General features: G+C 36.7%; 1 protein-coding gene across 2 annotated transcripts in view; it reads left to right on the forward strand.

The window, feature by feature from the left end:
• DYNC2H1 (dynein, cytoplasmic 2, heavy chain 1) overlaps nucleotides 1–23,865 on the forward strand; it is a 394,047-nt gene that overhangs the window by 102,362 nt on the left and 267,820 nt on the right. For both annotated transcript variants that reach the window (XM_010838873.1, XM_010838872.1), the window contains exons 44-52: nucleotides 628–779; nucleotides 2,041–2,185; nucleotides 4,647–4,749; nucleotides 5,298–5,465; nucleotides 10,493–10,623; nucleotides 13,836–14,084; nucleotides 14,545–14,653; nucleotides 17,820–17,933; nucleotides 19,800–19,942. In XM_010838873.1, the coding sequence (XP_010837175.1) occupies nucleotides 628–779; nucleotides 2,041–2,185; nucleotides 4,647–4,749; nucleotides 5,298–5,465; nucleotides 10,493–10,623; nucleotides 13,836–14,084; nucleotides 14,545–14,653; nucleotides 17,820–17,933; nucleotides 19,800–19,942 (1,314 nt within the window). The remainder of the gene's footprint in view (nucleotides 1–627; nucleotides 780–2,040; nucleotides 2,186–4,646; nucleotides 4,750–5,297; nucleotides 5,466–10,492; nucleotides 10,624–13,835; nucleotides 14,085–14,544; nucleotides 14,654–17,819; nucleotides 17,934–19,799; nucleotides 19,943–23,865) is intronic.

A 23,865-nucleotide genomic window follows, 5' to 3' on the forward strand; every position in this document is an offset into this window, starting at 1 on the left:
AAAAAAAAAAAAAAAAGTATAGAAAAAACCCGAACTGTTTTCCTTATATTTTTCCATATTTTTCACTTTTTTTTGGATAATTGCAAGTAGATTTATATTAATAGTATGATCTGGACTTTAATATTTATTTTGAAAAGCATTTTAAAAATGAGCATAGTTCAGCTAACATAAACTGAACAGAGTCTTTTTTAAATTAAAAAAATTTTTATTGGCTCATAGTTGATTGACATGCTGTGTTTTGCTATGCGTTAGTGCGTCTGTTATGTGGAACATATTTACTCTTTTTTATATCCTTTGCCCATACAGGCCATTAAAGAGTATTGAGAAGACTTTCCTGTGCTAGGCAGTAGATGCTTACTTGTTACCTATTTTGTGTGTATACAGTGTGTATGTCAATTCCAACCTCCAGTTTATCTTACCACCTTGCCAGCAACCATAAATTTGTTTTTGACATTGAACACAGAATCCTGAACAGTATTATTTTTAATGAAATAAGAAATTAAAGTATATTTCAGTCAAATTTTTAAGTTAGAGGATGATTTCATTCAGAAAATTGTTTTATGCAAAATATTTTATGATTATAAAATCTTAAGCATGAAACATTTAAACATATTTATTTTTAAATAGGTACTGACATATCAAGGATTTTATGATGAAAATTTAGAATGGGTTGGTTTAGAAAATATTCAAATTGTGGCTTCTATGTCAGCTGGAGGAAGACTGGGAAGACATCAGCTTACTACCAGATTTACTTCTATTGTTCGTCTTTGTGCTATAGAGTATGTATCATTGTATTAAAATTTTGTTTTTGATGTGGAGAGACATCTTATATATTGCATTTTGTGAAAGTCTTAATGATATTACTTCCAAATGTAGAATATAAAAATAGTCCAACTTAAGCTCTGACATTATTTTTTTCCTACCCTTCCTAAACTGTAAGAAGTAGGTTAGGGTGATGAAGGCTTTAACCAGTGCTTCTTATGTGATAGCAATAAACAGAACTACTTTGCATTGTCTCTAAATGTCAGTGTCAGGACTCTGAATGGTGAGTTTTAGGCTTAACTGTTTTATGGGTTATATAAAGCAAACATACAATCGAATTTTATGAGATAACTAAAAAGAGAATTTATATCTGAACAAGGTAGAGTTAGATCATTTAGTGTCCTATAATATTAATCCTGATTTAGTAACTAAACAACAACAACAACAGATATTAATCCTGTTATACCCATCCATCTCCCTGGTCCATGATTGTTACATGAACTGCAATTTTATGACATTGTATCCTTGGTTATATTTCGTTTTACAAACCTTTTTTTTTTTTTTTTTAAATAACTTTACTGAAGTATAACTACATGCCATAACAATTATCCATATATATTCTAGTAACCACAGTACTGTTTTAGGTTTGGTTTTTTTTTGACCACAGCACATGACATGTGGAATCTTATTTCCTGCCCAGGGATTGAACCTGAGCCCCTCTGCAGTCAAAGTATGGAGTCTTAACCACTGGACCACCAGCGAAGTCCTCCAAATCTTTTTTATGCTGTCGTGCTAAACTGCTCCCATCCATTAACATTCTTCTTTTAGAATGTTACAGCCACCAATTAAGCTGTATTGAAATAGATTTTGGTTTGGGAGGAAAGGTTGATTTTATTTGATGTTTTCTACTTGCGTAGTTCTAAAGTGGATTACTGTTCTTTGTATAGACTATACTTAATTGAAAATGCTTTTTCTTAAGCAAACTTTTCCTCTGGCCCTTTCCAACAATCAGTGGTTTTTTAAACAATTATGTTTTTAAGTAATTTCATTAGAATCCTGTATTAGAATCCTTAGTATTTGACAACAGATAATTAGGGATCTGATTGAGTTGAAGTAAGAATAAGGACCATGAGTTTGGCTTAAGCCCTTGAGTAAACCTTGGAGGTGTCTAGGCCTCACAGTTTGAAAACCACACAGTTTGGAAATCAGTTCTATACCTTAACATTAAAATAATAATTTAGAATATTTATTTCAACTTCTTGTATGATTTTTTTTTAGTTACCCAGAAAGAGAGCAATTACAAACAATTTATGGAGCATATTTGGAACCAGTTCTTCATAAAAATCTGAAGAATCATTCTGTTTGGGGTTCTTCTTCAAAAATTTATCTCTTAGCAGGATCTATGGTACAAGTGTATGAACAGGTATATATTCACTTATATTGTAGTTTTCATGTCTATTAGTATCACTTCCAGAGGGCTGCCTTTAATCCTAACCTGTGTTGATGCTCAGGTTTTATTTTCCTGCCATTTATACTTTTCTCCTAGAGAGTAACTCTCGAGGGTAGATGTTTGTGTGTACCTCATTCACTATTACATCTTCTGGCACAGTTTCTAATAGACACCCAACAAATAGTGAAAAAACACATCAGTGGGTAAGTGGTTATTCTGCTTTGAGCTTAAATTTAGCATATTTACAATGGAGTTTGTTTTCTTTCTAAAACTAGATCTTTCTCCTGACTTCTTTCAGTTTCTGTCTTCCAGGATTCAAACCTGAGAGTAATTTTTGATGTTTGTTTCTTTCCTTCTGTCTGTGAAGAAATGTTTAAAATACTCTGATAAAGTAAGGATGTAGAAGATATTTATTGAGTACCTCCTCTTTCTAGTGCTGGTCCTAAGGATACAAAGATAACTGCGTCACTGTTCCTTGAGCATGCACACACTAATGAGGGACCTGATCATATACGTAAACTATTAATATGGTATAGTAAGTATAGCAGGGGCTTCTCAGGTGGTGCATTGGTAAAGAATCCACCTGTCAATGCAGGACACACAAGAGATGTGAGTTCAGTCCCTGGATTGGGAAGATTCCCTGCAGTGGGAAATGGCAGTCCACACCAGTATTCTTGCCTGTAAAATTGGACAGAGGAGCCTGGCAGGCTACAGTCCATGGGGCCACAAAGAGTCGGACACAACTGAGCGACTGAGCACACAATATGTATATCAATAGCAGTATGTACTAGTTACAGAGACAGCATGAAAGAGGGAGTGAGTAACTTTGTTGTGTGTGGTAGATTTTTAAGAGGAAATGTGGTCTAAGTATTGAAAAATGAAGAGAAATTCACAAAGTGACCTAAGATGAAAGAGGGTCTTCCTGGATAAAGGGAATAGCATGTGAAAGTTATGAAAGTGTTTGTGGAAGATGCTCTTAATAGTATTAGAGTAGAAGTGCGTGAATGCGCCATTGCTTCATTTATGTCTGACTCTTTGTGATCCTATGGATTGTAGCCCACCAGGCTCCTCTGTCTGTCAAATTCTCCAGGCAAGAATACTGCAGTGGGTTGCCATACCCTTTTACGGGGGATCTTCCAGACCCAAGAATTGAACCTGTGTCTCTTATAGCTCCTGCATTGGCAGGCAGGTTCTTTACCACTAGCACCACACAGAAAGCCCAGAGTGAGGAAAGAAAAAACTATGTTTTTATAAATTAATTCATATGTTAGGTGATCAAGGCCGGAGCAAGAGAAGTGGCCCCCTCTGTAGGGAGGAGGGCACAGGCTGTACACTTGTTGCTGATATATATGAGTTGTGGCACTTTGATTTGTTCAAAGTTCTGTGACCTCTTGAACATAAGATAGCTCTGTCGGTCCTGCTGTTATAAAGTGGGTCTGTCTTAAACCCATGAGCACCTTGGAATTATAGCTCCCATTTTATACTTAGGTTGGCTTTCCTTTGGCATCTGGTGCCATCACTTCATGGCAAATAGATGGGGAAACAATGGAAACAGTGACAGACTTTATTTTTTTGGGCTCCAAGATCACTGCCTGTGGTGACTGTAGCCATGAAATTAGAAGACGCTTGCTGCTTGGAAGAAAAACTATGAAAAACATAGACAGCGTATTAAAAGGCAGAGACATTACTTTGCCGAAAAAGGTCCATATAGTCAAAGCTGTGGTTTTTCCAGTAGTCATGTATGGATGTGAGAATTGGACTATAAAGAAAGCTGAGCACTGAAGAATTGATGCTTTTGAACTGTGGTGTTGGAGAAGACTGTTGAGAGTCCCTTGGATTGCAAGGAGATCCAACCAGTCCATCCTAAAGGAAATCAGTCCTGAATATTCAAAGGAAAGTACTGATGCTGAAGCTGAAACTCCAATACTTTGGCCACCTGATGCGAAGAACTGACTCACTGGGAAAGACCCTGATGCTGGGAAAGATTGAAGGCAGGAGGAGAAGGGGACGATGATGGTTGATGGCATCATTGACTCAATGGGCATGTGTTTGAGTTAGCTCTGGGAGTTGGTGATGGACTGGGAAGCCTGGTGTTCTGCAGTCCGTGGCGTCACAAAGAGATGGACACGACTGAGTGACTGAACTGAACTGGCTTTCCTTGAATTCCTTTCTTTAGGAGGACTTTTTAACTTTTTATTTTGTTTTCTTGCATGGACAACCTTTTATCATCTTATTAAAGTTTATGAACAACCTATCTTAGATAATGTTTTTTAGGTGCGTAAAATACAAGATAACTAAGGAAATCAGTAATGCTGATACACGGTTCCACTCACTGGTAGAAACTGACATTCCTGTAAATTTAAAGTGACTGAAAAATTTACATCATGATTATAAATTTAAAAGAATAGGACAAATCATTTGCCTTTTTTTTCAGGTGCGGGCCAAATTTACAGTTGATGATTATAGTCATTATTTCTTTACTCCTTGCATCCTTACCCAGTGGGTTCTTGGCTTATTCAGATATGATTTAGAAGGAGGTAAGTTTTGCTTTTATGATTTCAAATCACTTATCTTTCTTTAGAATGTCATAGTGTGTCTCTCTGTGTGTATTTATGCTGTGTATTATATTTGTAATAGATAAATGAGTATTGTAATGATAATATTTTAAAAATTATAATTGAAATAATGTTGATATTAAATTTAAACATGATATGAAAATTGTGATATTTTAGTACACGTCCTTTTCTAAACTATGATTGTCACTATTAAAACTTGATTTGAGAAAAAATGTAATCATTATTCTTTACAGCCAAAGCAAGTTTAATATGCTTTTAGGGATTGATATTTTTATTAAACTACTAGAGATAATAGTGTTTAACATATCCTTTAAATAATAAAAAAAATTTACCTGCTTATTCATAAAATGAATTTTAACTCTTTCCCCCTTTTTTTTTCTATTTATCTGATGCCAAAATTATGGTATGTAGATTCTCATTCTCTAATTCTTTCTAACATTATGTTGAAATAGCCCATTTTTAAATCATTTGAATTTTACTATAAGTAAAGAAAATTTTGTCTCTTTTAGGATCCTCAAACCATCCTCTAGATTATGTATTAGAAATTGTAGCATATGAAGCACGGCGCTTATTCCGTGACAAAATTGTTGGTGCAAAGGAACTTCATTTATTTGACAGCATTTTAACATCAGTGTTTCAAGGAGATTGGGGCTCAGATGTACTAGATAATATGGCAGGTAATATAGTTACGGAGTTTTTGTAAATATATAAATGTTATGAGAACTTTCAAATTATTTTTCTTTCTAATAGTATGATTTCATATGTCTAAACAAATCAAAACTGGATAATTTAGGTATTATTGAATCACTTTACTGTGGAGTAAAAATTAATACAACATTGTAGATCAACTATGCTTCAGTAAAATAAAATGAAAAGCCCTAAAACCTTGGATAATTTTAATGTTTTAACCTAAGAAGTTGCTTTGTCTTTTTTACTAGATTGCAGTAGTTATTTTCCAAACAAAATAATGATGGTAATTTTTTTCTTGGAAACAGTTGTTCAGACTGCAAGTGTTTTATATTTGCAATTCAAAATTGTATTTCCTGAAGGACTTTTACTAATAAAAATAACCATATATGTGTGATACTTAAAAGGTCATAGTGAAGATCTGTATTTAATTATAATGAACTTTCATTTGAGAATAATGGCAATTCTCATTCCTGTCTCTACTGTTAGTGTCATTAGCACAGAACATGCACCCCATTAGCAGCTTTACCCATTGTTATGATAAACAAAGCATAGCACCAAGGAGCTATGTTACGTTTGCAACTGTTCCTGCTTAATGACCAATTTGTATTATGAAAATGCTGTGGGAGTGATGCATGTAATAGGAAAAGCAGCATGGTGAAAGGACTTTGACAGAAGACTGTCATTTGAATCTATTCCGTAATACAACTGCTTTTAAGCTATAAAACGAGTTTCTGTTGTATTAGAGTGTAAAGCTAGGCTTCAAAAATATTACATGTAGTACATTATATTGTATCTTTCTGCATTTGTTATTGGTTCCAGGATCATAATGACATAAGTGAGGGGGAGTCTTAAAGAAGAAAGGGATGTTAAGATTGATAGAAGGAATTTTCTAGGTGTTGCTTGAGTTTTAGAATCAGGAAATAAGACAGTATGAAATGCTAAGAGAAGCCTCATTATAGTTCAAAGTTGACTTGATTTTGAGTGAGGTTTTATGTCATTGTGTACTGTAGCTTTCATGGCTTAGCATGGAGAACTTTGTTCTCAAATACTACCACTTTTCTCAATCAAAAAACTGAGTTAATAATGTCTCTTCCTGCGAAGAAAATGATATATCCTTTGGACATTAGATAGTATTAGTGTGTTTTTCTCTACAGTTTGTATCTTTTAGTGTCTCATGTAGGACTCAATACATAATGTCTTTTCTCAGTATTTTACTTTTAAATAAAGGATTGTATTTTTTTAAAAAACAGACTTGATATCTGTTAGATCTTGGCAAATAGGATTTTCACATAGTAGAGTATTAGTTTATTAAGAAAATTTTAATTTTAGATACTTAAACTAGATACATTCTGAATATATTTGGGATAAATGCTGGAATTTAGGGGTATGGCAGATTAGAGACTAATTCCTTTTTTGAGGAAGTTACTTTGAAATTTTTTAAAATAATTTTTATTTTGAGATAATTGTAGGTTCACATACAGTTATAAGAACTAATAGAGAGAGAGAGAGAGAGAGAGAGAGAGAGAGAGAGAGAGAACGTGAACTTTGTACTTGTTTCCCCCCAGCAGTAGCATCTGACAAAACTATAGTACAAGGTCACAACCAGGGTATTGACACTGGTACAGTTAAAATGGATCAACTCCTCTCCCCTCCTCTGGAAACGACCATCTTTTCAGTGTTTAATTTTGCCATTTCAAGTATCTTACTTTTCATTCAGGATAATTCTCTGGAGATATATGCAGATTCTCAAGTGTTTCAGTGGTTTATTCCTTTTTATTGCTGAGTAGGTATTTTGAAATGCTACCATTTCTTTCACTGTTTACTTGTTGAAGGGCATCTAAATTGTTTTTGGTGTTTGGCTCTTAGGAGGAAAGCTGCTATAGCCATTTATGTACAGGTTTTCTGTGGACTTTTTTGTTTCTCTGAGATAAATGTTCAGGAATGCAGTTGCAGTGTTGAATGGTACTTGTATGCTTAATTAACAAATAACAAAACTGCCACACTGTTTTCTAGAGTAGCTGTATTTCATTTTATATTCCCATCAGCAATATCTGAGTGATCCAATTCCTCCACATCCTTGCCAGCATTGGGTGGCATCACTATTTTTTACTTTGGCCGTTCTGATAAGTGTATATTGATGTGTCGTGGTGGTTTTGTTTTGTGTCTTGAAAATGAAGTCGTTCAATGAGGTTGAGCTTTGAGTGTCTTCTGCATGTCCTCTTCAGTGAAATGTCTCTGTGTCTTTTGCCCACATTCTAATTGGGTTTTTTAAATATTGAGTTTTTAGAGTTCATTATGTATTTTAGATACTATTCTTTTATCAAATATGTGATTAGCAAATATATTCTCCCACTCTGTAGCTTGTATTTTCATCTTCTTAATAGAGTCTTTTATAGATAAAAAGGTTTTAACTTGATGAAGCTCAAGTTATTAATTTTTCAAAGGTTTTTTTTTGGTGTCAAGCTTAAGAACTAGGTGTAGTCCTAGATTTTGAAGATTTTTTCCTACCGTTTTCCCCTAAAGAGTTTATAGTTTTGTATTTTAAATCAGTGATCCAGTTTGAGTGAATTTCTCTGTAAGATGCGAGACTTGGGTCAGAGTTCATTTCTTTGCCTGTTGTTGTCCACTTGTTATAGCACTGTTTGTTAAGTAGTTACCTTTCTGCCTTGAATTGCTTTTGCACATTTTTCAAAAATTAGTTGTGTAAGAAATGAATCCCCAGTCCAGGTTCAATGCAGGATATAGGATGCTTGGGGCTGGTGCACTGGGATGACCCAGAGGGATGGTACGGGGAGGGAGGAGGGAGGGGGGTTCAGGATGAGGAACATGTGTACACCCGTGGCGGATTCATGTTGATGTATGGCAAACCAATATAATATTGTAAAGTAATTAGCCTCCAATTAAAATAAGTGAATTTAAATAAAAAAATAAAAGCAGAGCTGATAAAAAAAAAATTAGTTGTATAAGTCTGTTCCTGGGTTCTCAATTCTGTTCCTTGATGTATGCCAGTCTTTCTGCCAATAACATAGTTTTGATTGCTGTAGCTTAGTGTCTTAAAATTCAATTGACTGTTTCCTTATTTATTCTTCCTTTCTCAGAATCATTCTAGGTATTTCAGTTCCCTTGCCTTTGCATATAAATTTTAGAATAATCTTGTCTGTATATATAGTGTTGCGGATTGTGGTAGGAATTGTATTAGTTCTGTATATCTGTTTCAGGAAAAACTGACCTCTTTATTATGTTGATTTTTCTAATCCATGGATATAACATATTTATTCATTTATTTACTCTTTGCTTTCTTTCGTTAGTGTTGTATGATTTTCAGCATATGTCCTATAACATATTTGTTAGATTAACACCTAAGATTTTAATTTTTTTTGAGCAGATTGCAGAAAACCAAGTTGTATCTTGAACTTCCCTTGTAGCTCAGTCAATAAAGAATCTGCCTGCAATTCAGGAGACCCAGGTTTGATACCTGGGTCAGGAAGATCCCCTGGAGAAGGAAATGGCAACCCACTCCAGTATTCCTGCCTGGAGAATCTGATGGACAGAAGAGCCTGGCAGGCCACAGTCCATGGGGTCACAAGAGTTGGACATGACTTGGTGATTAAGCTGTATACAAGCTGTATCTTAAAGAATGACTATATTAAGTGAAGAAGAGAGGAAGGGCATTCTAGACAAAGGAAAAAGAATATGCAAAGAATCAAAGGTTTGAGAAAACTGGAGTATGTAGTACAGAGAAAGATAAGAGATTCAAGCAGTCGGTGAAGCCAAATTGTAGCCAAATTACCTTGATTAGGAAAATGTTTTAAGGCAGTGGGAAGCTATATGTGATATTGGAGTGCAGTGGCACTGGCAGATTTTGTTTTGTGTTTGTTACTCTAGTAGCAGTGAGGATATATTTGATGGGGCAGAGGCTTGTAGCAGGAATATGAGTTAGGAGCATGTTCTTATAGTTGAGAGATGATGAGATATGAAGATAATGAGTTGTTTCTTACATGTGTTTGAATGTTTTTCAAGTGTCTTTTGGGAGTCTACATAAAGTTTATCCTTTCTATGAGGGGAGAAATTAGGTTTGTCTTATTCATTACTTATTTCTAACAAAGTACAGTGTTTAAATACAGGTCTGTGATAGATATGTGTTTAATGAATGAATGCGCAAGTTATATGTATGTTAAGCAATTGGAAATACGGGACTAGACTAGAGCTGGGAGACCTGCCTATAGATCATGAATCAGATTTTGGTATATATTTAGATAGTTGATAGTTTAATATACAGAATAAGATTAAATAATTCCAAGGGAAAGCATAACAGACTGACTTCGGGTCCCAATGAAACTAAAACATATGAGTGATAAGTGGACAGCTGAAAAGAAGAGTGGTAGTGACTTGAGCCCAGTACAGATTCAAGGAAAACAGCTCCTTTAAGGAGATGCACACAAGTCATGTTAGGATAATGACTATAAGATTTGGATTTGGCACTTATGGCAGTATTGTTGTTCCCAAATACGAGTTTAGATAGTGGTTTTGCTAAGTAGAAAATGTGAGAAATGTGATGGAGAAAGAAAGAAGAATGTGAGTCTAGGGAAGGGAGGGCTGTTGCTGAATGCGCTATATGACAAGAAGACTGATGGAACAGTCTCCCAGAGGAATTGGGAGTGGGAAGTTTCACTAGAATGGTGAACAGATTTTCCTTATATGGTAATAGGAACACTGCTATAGATAAATTTAAGAAAAGTTGTCGTGTTTTTATTTTCTAATTACAATTTGATTAATTTTTCTTTTATTTTAAAAGATAGGGCTCTTGATATTATTTATAAATCTGTGTTCCTTTTCAAGAATAATTTTGAGATTGTTTTATTTATTTGCCATTTCAAAGTAATTAATCTTTGCCTTTTTGGGGATGTTCTTATTTGGACTAATACAGTTAAAAATGGTTTAGTGTGAAATATATTTACTGATACTCCCATTAGAAATAACACATATGAAGAAAAAATATCTTTCATGTCTACAGATAATTTCTATGTTACGTGGGGAGCCCAGCATACTTCAGGAACAAGGTCAGTCCCGGGACAACCTTTGCCTCCCCATGGAAGACCACTTGGAAAACTAAATTCTTCAGATCTTAAGGATGTTATTAAAAAGGTAAGATATGAATCATGAATTTGAATTGGGATTTGATTATGATTAAAGCCGTTTTCAAAATATTTGTTGCAAGCTTTCTGAGGGCATGAAGTGAAAGATCTTAGAATAGGAGAAACTGGTTTGTGTCTTACAGAAGACAGCCCAGTGTGTCAGATCTAACCGGAAGCACATGTACTTACACAGATAAGTCGAAAATGGCTAAGATACATGCTGGGAAAAGGTATCTGAGGTTGGAACTATTAAAAAGACTTAATTGGGAAATACCGCTGTTAATATACTATTGACAGTTAAAGTACTATTAACTGCTCATCCTAGAGCAGTAGTCTTAGCCTTTAGTGAGCATTAGAATCACTTTTGGAAAAGGCAGTGGCACCCCACTCCAGTACTCTTGCCTGGAAAATCCATGGACGGAGGAGCCTGGTAGGCTGCAGTCCATGGGGTCGCTAAGAGTTGGACACGACTGAGTGACTTCACTTTCACTTTTCACTTTCGTGCATTGGAGAAGGAAATGGCAACCCACTCCAGTGTTCTTGCCTGGAGAATCCCAGGAGCAGGGGAGCCTGGTGGGCTGCCATCTCTGGGGTCGCACAGAGTCGGACACGACTGAAGCGACTTAGCAGCAGCAGCAGCAGCAGCAGCAGCAGCAGCAGCAGCAGAATCACTTTGAGTACCGGAAAATATTGATGACTGTGTCCCTCGTTAGAAGTCTGATTCGATAGGTGCTAATCTGAACTTAAAAAAATCAGAAAAGAATCCAAATTTTTGATGGGCTCCTAAATGATATTGATTTTGCTGTTTCACTGAAACTTTTAACAGCACTGTCCTACAGAGTGTTTTTTTTTTTTTATTAATTGTAATAAGAAGCAACTGTATTACATATGATTGCTTCAAAGATTAATATTTGTATGGAAGTTAGTATGGATTTTATACCAAGAAAAGTTTTTCGTGGTCTGGTAAAATGATTTATCTGACTGGAATGGGTATTGCAAAGTTTGGGAATATGCAGATGTTGTTAAATGTGTGAAAGTTGTCCTCTCTCTCTCCCTTCCCTCTATCAATGGCTCCTGGCAGGGCATGCTACCTCTTTATAGGCTTTTGATTTGTATCCGAGCAGTACATAAAAATGAGGGTTCACAAAATATTTTCATTTAGGCAGTGCGTTTTGAGAGTTTGGAAATTGTCTTATACTCTGTGCACACTGACTTCATGTGCTGTTGTTTTGCTGTTCAGTCGTGTCCGACTCTTTGCACCCCCATGGACTGCAGCACGCCAGGCTGTGCTTCACCATCTCCCGGAGCTTACTCAAACTCTTGTGCATTGAATCAGTGATACCATCCAATCATCTCATCCTCTATTGTCCCCTTCTCCTCCTGCCTTCGATCTTTCCCAGAATCAGGGTCTTTTTTAATAAGTCGGCTCTTCACATCAGGTGATGAAAGTATTGGAGTTTCAGCTTCAGCATCAGTCCTTCCAATGAACACCCAGGACTGATCTCCTTTAGGATGGACTGGTTGGATCTCCTTGTAGTCCAAGGGACTCTCAAGAGTCTTCTCCAACAGCACAGTTCAAAACTATCAATTCCTCAGGCTCAGCTTTCTTTATTGCCCAACTCTCACATCTGTACGTGACTACTGGAAAAACCATAGCTTTGGCTGTATGGGCCTTTGTTGGCAAAGTAATGTCTTTGCTTTTTAATATGCTCTCTGGGTTTGTCATAGCTTTTCTTCCAAGGAGCAAGTGTCTTTTAATTTTATGGCTACAGTCACCATCTGTAGTGATTTTGGAACCCAAGAAAATGGTCTCTCACTGTTTCCATTGTTTCCCCATTTATTTGCAATGAAGTGATGGGACCAGATGCCACCACGATCTTAGCTTTTTAATGGTTGAGTTTTAAGCCAGCTTTTTCACTCTCCTCTTTCACCTCCATCAGGAGGCTTTTCCTCTTTGCTTTCTGCCATTAGGGTGGTGTCATCTTCATATCTGAGGTAATTGATATTTCTCCCAGCAATCTTGATTCCAGCTTTTGCTTCATCCAGCCCCGTGTTTCACATGATGTACTCAGCATACAAGTTTAATAAGCAGGGTGACAACATACAGCCTTGATGTACTCTTTTCCCAATTTGGAACCAGTCTGTTGTTCTATGTCCAGTTCTAATGGTTGCTTCTTGACCTGCATACAGGTTTCTTAGGAGGCAGATGAGGAGGTCTGGTATTCCCAATTTCGAAGAAATTTCCAGTTTGTTGTGATCCACACAGTCAAAGGCTTTAGTGTATTCAATGAAGCAGAAGTAGTTGTTTTTCTGGAACTCCCTTGCTTTTTCTGTGATCCAGTGGATGTTAACAGTTTGATCAGTGGTTCCTCTGCATTTTCTAAATTCATCTTGAACATATTTAAGTTCTCAGTTCATGTACTGTTGAAGCCTGGCTTGGAGAATTTGATCATTACTTTACTAGCGTGTGAGATGAGTGCAATTGTGCAGTAGTTTGAGCATTCTTTGGCATTGCCTTTCTTTGGGATTGGAATGAAAACTGACTTTTTCCAGTCCTGGGGCCACTGCTGAGTTATCCAAATTTGCTGGCATGTTGAGTGCAACACTTTCACAGCATCATCTTTTAGTATTTGAAATAGCTCAACTGGAATTCCATCACCTCCACTAGCTTTGTTTGTTGTGATGCTTCCTAAGGCCCAGTAGACTTCACATCCCAGGATGTCTGGCTCTAGGTGGGTGATCACACCATCGTGTTTATCTGGGTCATGAAGATCTTTTTTGTATAGTTTCTTCTCTGTATTTTTGCCACCTCTTTTTAATATCTTCTGCTTCTGTTAGGTCCATACCATTTCTGTCCTTTATTGTGCCCATCTTTGCATGAAATGTTCCCTTGGTAACAAGTGGTAAAAATTGGATAGTTTGAAGTATTTTACAACCTGCTTATCTTATACTGCTTTTTACTAGTTATATTAAAGATATTCAAAAGTAACTGACTGTTGTGGACTTATGCACTTGTTTGACATCATGTAAATTTTTCCTTAGAAAGCGCCATGTACCTGGATTACTAGATAGATAAGAGAGTGTGAGACAACACATATTTACTTAACTTCTTTTCTTGATTGCACCAAAAATATAGTATCTTAATCTAGATAATTAGCAATTTGTTATATAATTGAGAATTTCATTAATTATGTAACATTATTTGTGTTTTTTTTTTAAAAGGGTCTTATTCATTATGGACGAGATAACCAGAATTTAGATATTTTGCTTTTCCAAGAAGTCCTGGAATATATGTCTAGGATTGACAGAGTGCTGAGTTTTCCTGGAGGTTCACTTCTGCTAGCAGGACGCAGTGGTGTGGGTCGTCGGACCATCACTTCTTTAGTCAGTCACATGCATGGAGCAGTGCTGTTTTCACCAAAGATTTCCAGGGGATATGCACTGAAGCATTTCAAGAATGATCTCAAATATGTAAGTGCCTCACAGTCTTTTACTTTATTTGGTTTTAAATCCTAATTATTTATCACTCTAAAAGGCTTTAATGGCCTTTGAGACGCTGATATAGAATATAGTCTTTTATTTTTGTTGATTGTTTTCTTCATGATTTTGCAAAATTGTTTTTAGCTCTCAGTACCTCAGATTATGGGATGTTATATGACTTGGTAAGATAAACAAAAAGTAGAATTTAAGACATATGTGGGTGTATTTAAAAATAATTCTCTAGCTTTTAAAGATCTACCTATAAAACAATTAAATGTTCTCCCAGTAGTATTTGTTTATGAACTGAATTTACTTTCCAAACTATATTTTGATTACTCAATAAAGTATCAGTCAATAAAAATAACTTAGTTTACCTATAGAATGAAAATTTTTACCAATATTTGCCAAAAAATATTCAGTGGGTTCCGGAATGTGCTTTCTCGTTGTGCAGGTGCTGCATCTTGCCGGTATTGAAGCCCAGCAGGTAGTTTTACTTCTTGAGGATTACCAGTTTGTACATCCGACATTTCTGGAGATGATCAATAGCCTTTTGTCTTCAGGCAAGTGGATGGGTTTTATTTAAAGAAAAATAAATAAATATTATTCAAGTGAAGTTATCTCATATAAAATTATGTTTCAGAAAATATTTGGCATAGCTTCTGCTAAAGTGATAGAAGATTAAACATTAAACATGCTCCGAGCAGGAGAACTGAGAAACCCTGTTTTTATGAAACCAAGAGGTTGTGGAATTATATAAAAATGATGATTAAATATTGATATTGGTAAATATACTGAGTAATTTGCCTTCTTAAACACTTTTGGTGGGACTATTAGATAATATATATAACCTTTTGGGAAAGTTATCAACCAGTACTTATTTAAAAAATGTGCTATACCCTTTGATATAAACATTATATTAAATTGTAGAAATTTAGTTTGTAGAAATAAAAGAACTGTAAAGAAATATGTAAGAAATAAGAAATATGCTAGAACCTCACTGTCCATCATTAGTGGAATAATTTAATAATTATAATATGGCCTTAAATATGGCTATATAATAGTAGATATATTTCAGATATATTAGATTTCATATTTCTTGAATTGTGGTATACTCTTATCTCTGGAGCCAGCTTATCTTTTTGGTGAGTCCCTGAGGAAAATACCTACAGTTTCCTACATTTCTTCCTTTTCTGCAGAATTTATGAAGGTTATTAGAATCTGTTTGTAATGTATAATCATTGTTAATAGAATCAGTGTGAGATAGCTTTGTTTTGAGTCTTTCATGGTTGCTCAGTTGGTAGATAATCCACCTGCAATGTGGAAGACCTGGGTTCAATCCCTGGATTGGGAATATCCCCTGGAGGAGGGTATGGCTCCAGTATTCTTGCCTGGAATCCCCTGTGGACAGAGGAGCCTGGTGGGCTGCAGTCCATGGTGTCACAGAGTCAGACACGATTGAGCAACTAAGCATGACACAGCTTTGTTTTGAACTTGGACCAAGAGTGTTTTGCTACTAAAGTATAAAATAAACCTTGTTAAATCTAGTTTCAGCTCTCTGAGTTGCTCTACTCCAGGGACTGAGGACAAATTTACATGATGCTCTTGTTCCCCTGTGCTTTTATATAATACATGTTTTGAATCCTGCTAGGTAGACTCTGCATGAAGTAGTCTTTTTGTTTTCAGAATTTAATAGCTTTGGTTGAAGAAAACATTTTATTTATAAAGTAAGGAGTCTACACTGTAGTGCCCAAATGAGACTCTAGTTAGACAAGTAGTACATCAACTTTTGTCAAAGTGGAGGTAATGGTATAGTGAAAGTACTAGGCCTTTTTTGTAAATAACCTATTTTTTTTTAGGGATTCCCTGATAACTCAGTTGGTAAAGAATCTACCTGCAATGTGGGAGACCCTGGTTTGATTCCTGGGTCAGGAAGATCCCCTGGAGAAGGGAAAGGCTACTCACTCCAGTATTCTGGCCTGGGGAATGCCATGGACAGTACATGGGGTCGCAAAGACTAAGCGACTTTCACTTTCACTTCATTTTGATTTTTAAAGTTCTTATTCCTGCATATTGCTTAAATTGTCACTGCTTCTGCTGCTGCTGCTAAGTTGCTTCAGTCGTGTCCGACCCTGTGCAACCCCATAGACGGCAGCCCACTAGGCTCCCTTGTCCCTGGGATTCTCCAGGCAAGAACACTGGAGTGGGTTGCCATTTCCTTCTCCAGTGCGTGAAAGTGAAAAGTGAAAGTGAAGTCGCTCAGTCGTGTCTGACTCTTAGCGACCTCATGGACTGTCCATGGGGTTTTCCAGGCAAGAGTACTGGAGTGGGTTGCCATTGCCTTCTCCAAAATTGTCACTAGATGGCGACTTTGTTTCTTTTGGCTGATGTAAAGTAGCAGGCCAGATATTCAGGGTTTTTGTTTTAATTTGTGAAAGCAAACATTCAGATAAGCATTAACCCAGTAATTATTGTATGATAAATTGGTCTTTATTATCAACATATAACAGCAAAAATTATAAACTTAAATTTTTTTGGTTGTTAATTTTTCTAACTTTTTTTGGCAAAAATATTTATGTGAAAAATACTTTCAGAGAAAGTACTTAATAGGCCCTTTGGTCTCTTTTATATATTTAAAATTCTTATTCCCTATAGAGTATGTAAATAGAACTAACTTTCTTTATTAAATTTAAGGATACAAGGGTATCTTGGTACAGCTCAAATTTAGAGAAAGACATAGAGCATATTTACATGTATGTGCTTGTGTTTGAATATGTACATGGCTGATGGCTGGGTCGTGATCTGGTACCTCTGAGATGAGCATAAAGAAAAGTAGTAATTTAGACTGTGTTGGACTTTTCATGAATGCAGAAAAAAATTTTTCACTCAATCTTACAGTTTCTTGTGAACTACAAATATGTTGATTTAATACATATTTATTAAATAACTGGATTTATGGTGTGAACAAGCCCTCTATCAAATTCTTATAGTCTTACCACCTTTATTTGATTTTCATCATTCTGTTGCGTAGTAGCAGGCCATGACTAGTTCTCCTGATTTCTAGTAACAAGCTCATTCATTCATTTATTTAACAAATATTTATGGTTTAGATTCTTTGCCAGAAATGTCCTAAGTTTAATATTGATCATAATTAAATATTTGCCTTCTGGGAATTTAGAATCTAAGTGGGCAGGGAGAAGTAGTTCATTTATTATTAAATGATGTGATAAATGCCAAACAGTGATGTTTGGATATTATATTCAAGAGAAAAGAGTACTTTCCCTAATATGTTGGTATTCAGGAAAGGCTCATGGGCGTGGCAGTTGGCAAAGTAGTATCTTGAGGGATAAACAATATTTTTAGTGGAAGATTTGGGGCAGAGCAAGACTGTGGTATGATGTATTCCAGGAAGAGGAAATATTTCATTAAAGTTTTAGAACACAAAAAAGTTCACTGAGGTTAGAATACAAAGTCTTGGAAGAGAGTAGAGAAGGACTTGGAAAGGCAGATAGATGAACGGTTAGTGGGAGGAGTTGAATTTTTTTGAATGAAGGTTACAGGTATATATTTGTGAATAATATAGAGGTGATAGGGCTTGCTTGTTTTGGAAACAGATTGAATAACATCAGATTATTTAATATAAAAATAGAAGAAGCATCGTGTATGTAAAATGTGTGTTGAATTTAGTGTAATGTAGCTAAATCTCAGAAGAAATATAATGTTCTGCAGGTGAAGTTCCTGGACTCTACACTCTCGAAGAATTAGAGCCCTTACTCTTACCTCTTAAAGATCAGGCTTCGCAGGATGGATTTTTTGGACCAGTCTTCAACTATTTCACGTATAGTAAGTACGATAGAGCTCAGTAATGTAACTGTGCTTCATGTGAAATAAATACGTTTAATCTACCTTATTTTCTCATTAGATTGCAAAGGTATCTTAAATTTTGGGTCCATTTGGTAATTTATATTTTTTCTTTTTTATAGAACTTTTAGAAAATAGCTTGTTGACTAAAGGCTAACCTATAATAAAAACATGTTAAGTAAAATTTTAGCAAAAGGTTAGGATGAAAGTATAGTAATGTCTTTTGGGATATTTACTTTGCTGCTTTTGTTTCCATGTGATAAACTTAGTACCTATCTTAGAGAATTAGTGAATTATTTAGATTGTGCCACATTCTGTTAATGAGGTGACTTTTGTTAATGAGATGACTTTTGGCCAGCACCTAGGGGTGGGGGCTGGTTGCCAGGGAAACCAACCACAGGAGTCCTTCCTCTTTCCCAGGAAGCCACATCAGAAGGGGAGAGATCAGCTAAGCCCCGATTATTAAGTCCTGGTGTGGGGGAGGGGTGGCCTTCCCCCTCCCCGCCCTAGACTCACATAGTACGGAACATACATTCACTCCATCAGCCTGGGCCCCTCACTGCTCTCAGCTTTCTGCTCCATGTCACCTCTTCATGATTTTTTTAAAAAATACTTTTAGATTTATAGAAAAGTTGCAAAGATGGTCAGGGGAGTCCCTGTGTAGCCTTCACCCAGCTTCCCCTCATGTTGGCATCGTACTGTGACAGCTGCAGTACATTTGTCCAGCAGAGAAATCAATGTCGGTTCAGTGCTATTGGCTTCCCTTGTGGCTCAGCTGGTAAAGAATCCGCCTGGAATGCGGGAGATCTGGGTTCCATCCCTGGGTTGGGAAGGTCTCCTGGAGAAGGGAAAGGCTACCCACTCCGGTGTTCGGGCGTGGAGAATTCCATGGACTGTATAGTCCATGAGGTTGCAAAGAGCCGTACATGACTGAGTGCCTTTCACTTCACTTCACATGCTGTAGTTTCTTTGAAACTAAAGAAACATATTATTATAGAAGCAGTTTTGTGTACTGCTAAAATTGGGAAGTAAAAAATAAGGTAATAGTGATACCACCCAGGCACTGCTATTACAGTGATCATCTTTATTTTTCTACAAGAACATTTATCATTGATGAAACAAAGAAAGTTGTTAAAGAGCTACCTTCCCTTCTCTCTCCTTTAAGTTTAGAGGGAATTTCTACTACACCTTTAAGAAACAGACCATCTCAATGCTATTTTAAAAACTACTTCAGAACATAGAAAATAAAGGAGAGTTTCTAAATCCCTTCTTATGAAGGGAAAATGATATTAACATTGAAATTGGAAAAATATTTCTCCTAAAGGAAAACCAGAGATCAGTTTTGCTTCTGAATATTGAAACAAAAATCCTAAAAAGGAAAAAATTATTTAGTAGAATCCAGTATGACATTTGAAAAGTAACAGCAATATCATATCTTTTGGGGATATTTTATCCCACCTTGCACAAACATAGCACATATATGTGCATTGCAGGCGTGCTTATCCGTTCAGTCGTGTGCAACTCTTTGTGACCCTTTGGACTATAGCCTGCCGCGCTTCTCTGTCCATGGGGTTTTTCAGGTGAGAATAGTGGAATGGGTTGCTGTTTCCTTCTCCAGGGTATCTTCCCAAGCAGGGGATCGATCACGAATCTCTTGTCTCCTGCACTGCAGGCAGATTTTTCACTTAGAGTATAACTCTGTTTCTGTTTCATAGCTTGCTCTTTTGTTAAAGAGCTTCTGCCATTCAGTTTCAGAAAATTTTAATTTCATAAAACCAGACCATGTATGGATTTCTTCAAATATTGTTATTGTAATATTCCATGACTCTATTTATCCTATTTTTTTAGGAGTGCAACAAAACTTGCATATTGTTTTGATAATGGATTCTGCAAATTCAAACTTCATAATAAACTGTGAGAGCAATCCTGCTTTGCATAAGAAGTGCCAGGTGTTGTGGATGGAGGCTTGGTCAGATAGCAGTATGAAGAAAGTAAGTTTAATGTTTAAATACGGAAATAAAAAATAAGCACATTTTCTTTTTAAGACACCAAGGACTTCCCTGGTGGCTCAGATGGTAAAGCATCTGCCTACAATGTGGGAGACCCGGGTTCAATCCCTGGGTTGGGAAGATCTCTGGAGAAGGAAATGGCAACCCACTCCAGTATTCTTGGCTGGAAAATCCCATGGATGGAGGAGCCTGTTAGGCTGCAGTCCATGGGGTCGCAAAGAATCGGACATGATGGAGCGACTTCACTTTCACTTTCAGTTTCTTTTTAAAGTTACTAATTGTTACAATTTCCCCTTGGTGTTTATTGTAATCCTTAATTGTGGCGCTGAGCATCTCTCATATATTTGAAAATAACTGTCTTTTCTTCATACTCTTGTACTTGACAGATTAGTTGACTACAAAATTTTAGGTGTAAGATTATGTTCTTAATTAAGGACCATAGAGATGTTTATTATATTTAAAAATTTTTATAAATTTAATTACTTAGTCCATTATAGACTAGCTTATGATTAAATATCACAGCAATAATTTTAGCAGTTGTTTCAATTAAAATTTAGGTGCCTTTTAAAAAAATCTGTCATTGTTATGATATATGTTTGGAAGGGTATGAGTTTAAAGTGTGAACTCAAAAACTATCTCAACTGGAAGCCTTTTACATTGCTTCATTTGAATAAATAATAATTTTCAATATTGTCTCCTTGAATGATGCTCATATTTCCAATCATTGATTTATTTTTGTATAGTAGATGTGCAAACTATTGCCTATCATGATTCAGAGAAGGAAGCACAATTTGAGATAATAGACAACATTTTACAGTTGAGATGATCCTTTAAATAGATTTTAGTAAGTAGATAGAGGAAAGTTATTCCAGTCTGAAGAGGCTACATGAACAAGAAGTATTCATTAAGAAGCAGTAATTATTGGATACTTAATATGTGTCACTCTTTTATATACTGGGGATATAGCAGAGAAAAGGAGACACAAGTCCCTGCCTCATGGAGTTTGCATTCTTTTGGGGGATATTTGGAGGGAAAGCTTTCTACAGGAAGAATCTGAGATGAGAGCAGGCCTGGTGATTTGAGGGCCAATTCATTTGTAACAGAGTGATCAAGGCAGAGAGTAGTTGCAGATGAGGTTGGGGGATTAAGAGAACAGTTAGGGTGGGGCTTTGGATGCTATTGTAAGGATTTCAGCTTTTCTGGAAACCAGTAAGGGACTCCTTGGAGGCTTGGGAGCAAAACTGTTCTGATGTTTTATGGGATTACACTGCCTTCTGTTTGAAAATAGACTGTAGAAGACCAGGAGGAAGCAGTTATAAAGCTATTGAAGTAACCTTGGAGAGAGACAAGGATGACTTGTCTCAGGATATAGTGGTAGAGGTGGTGAGAACTGGTAGATACTCGGTATGTTTTGCAGTAGAAATGATAGGGTTTGCTGACAGATTGTAATAAGTTATTAGGGGAAGCGAGGAGTTGAGGATACCTGCCAGTCTGTTGGCTTGAGCTCCTGGAAAGACTGGAATACCTGTCAGTTGAAGGGAGACTATGAGAGGAACATTTTGAGAAGAGAAGATGAAGCTTTCAGTTTTAGATCTATTAAATATGAGGTGTGTTGGACATCCGAGTTGGAAGATTGAGAAGTTCAGGGGAAAAGGTCAGGCATACAGGCAAAATTGTCGGAATTATCAGAGTTTAAGTGGCATTTAAAGCTTTGAGAACAAATCCTACTAAAGGATTGAATGTTGGCAGAAAGCGGAGATATCCAAAGGCTGACCTCTGGGGCACTTTCAGCATTAAGAGGCTGAGATGAACAAGAACCAGCAAAGGATACTGAGAAGGAACCGCTAGGGAAATAGGAAAACAGGAGTTGTGAGTACAAGTGAAGCCTGGAAGCCAAGTGAAAACAGCATTCTGAAGGAGCAAGGAAGGGTGAACACATGGAAGTCCATGAGGGCTGGAAAGTGATCATTAGGTTTAGCAACTTGTGTCCCTTAGTGACTTTAATGAAGCAGTTTCAGTTAGTAGTGGAAAAAAATACTGTAATGAAATGTGTTTTGGAAAGAATGAGAAGAGTGGAGAGTGAATATAGTCACCTCTTTTGAAGAATTTTGTCATAAAGTGGAAGATAAAAATGGATCAGTAACTGTAGGAAGTGGGAATAAAATAGTTTTTTCTTAAAAAAATTTTTTTTAAGATGGGATAAACTGGAGCATACTCATATGCTGTTGGGAATGCAAGAAAGGAAACAAAACATATATTTTATATGAAAGAGCAGGAATTGCTGGAGCAGTGTCCTTGGGTCTAGACACCATATGGGCCTATTACACAAATGAAAGGATTGAGGACAAGCCTTTGCTTGGGCTTCCCTGTGGCTCAGCTGGTAAAGAATTTGCCTGCAATGCAGGAGACCTGGGTTCTGATCCCTGGGTTGGGAAGATCTCCTGGAGAAGGAAAAGGCTACCTACTCCAGTATTCTGGCCTGGAGAATTCCATGGACTGTATAGTCCATGGGGTCACAAAGAGTTGGACACAACAGAGCGACTGTCACTTCACTTTTCTTGGAGAACGGAAGCGTCATCTGTAGCAACAGGAAAGGAAGCAGAGTACAGGGGTCTGCGTAAAGCAGGTGGGCAGGAGTAGCATTGGGAAGTTTTAGACACTTCTGGTTGTTTCTGTTTTCTGAGTGAAATCGGAACTAAGATTAATCACTTGAGAGAAAAGTTGAGGGAAGAGATTTTGGAATCTTGAAGAGATGTAAGAGGATGTGCAAAATAGTGTTTTGGAAGAGGGAAGGAGTGAAAGGCTTAGGAGAATAGAATATGATATAGCTAGATAGCATTATGGGTTCACATGAGGCTAGTGATTGTAAAGTTCAGCTGAGGCCATTCAGTGTAGTTGTGTGTTTTTTCTCCAGTCACGTGTGCACTCAGGGTTACAGACCTGCAATAGTGGTGACCTGCATTTAAGCAGGATTGGGGCTTTGCTTTGCTACTTGAGTGTGTGCCAAAGAATGTTCAAACTACCACGCAATTGCACTCATCTCACATGCTAGCAAAGTAATGCTCAAAATTCACCAGGTGAGGCTTCAGCAGTACATGAACCGTGAACTTCCAGATGTACAAGCTGGATTTAGAAAAGGCAGAGGAACCAGAGATCGAATTGCCAATGTCTGCTGGATCATGGAAAAAGCAAGAGAGTTCCAGAAAAACATCTACTTCTTTTTACTGATTACGCCAAAGCCTTTGACTGTAAATCACAACAAGCTGTGGAAAATTCTTCAAGAGATGGGATTACCAGACCACCTGACCTGCCTCCTGAGAAATCTGAACACAGGTCAGGAAGCAACAGTTAGAACTGGACATGGAACAACAGACTGGTTCCAAATAGGGAAAGAGTACATCAAGGCTGTATATTGTCACCCTGCTTATTTAACTTATATGCAGATTACATCATGCAAAATGCCAGGCTGGATGAAGCACAAGCTGGAATCAAGATTGCTGGGAGAAATATTAATGACCTCAGATATGCAGATGGCACCACCCTTACAGCAGAAAGTGAGGAGGAACTAAAGAGCCTCTTGATGAAGGTGAAAGAGGAGAGTGAAAAAGCTGGCTTAAAACTCAGCATTCAAAAAGCTAAGATCATGGTGTCCGGTCCCATCACTTCATGGCAAATAGTTGGGGAAACAATGGAAACCGTGAGAGACTTTATTTTTGGGGGCTCCAAAATCACTGCAGGTGGTGACTCTAGCCATGAAATTAAAAGACATTTGCTCCTTGGAAGAAAAGCTATGACAAACCTAGATGGCATATTAAAAAGCAGAGACATTACTTTGCCAACAAAGGTCCGTATAGTCAAAGCTATGGTTTTTCCAGTAGTCATGTATGGATGTGAGAGTTGGACTA

This window comes from Bison bison, unplaced genomic scaffold, assembly GCF_000754665.1.
Source record: "Bison bison bison isolate TAMUID 2011002044 unplaced genomic scaffold, Bison_UMD1.0 scf7180017864107, whole genome shotgun sequence".
NCBI classification, from domain to species: domain Eukaryota; kingdom Metazoa; phylum Chordata; class Mammalia; order Artiodactyla; family Bovidae; genus Bison; species Bison bison.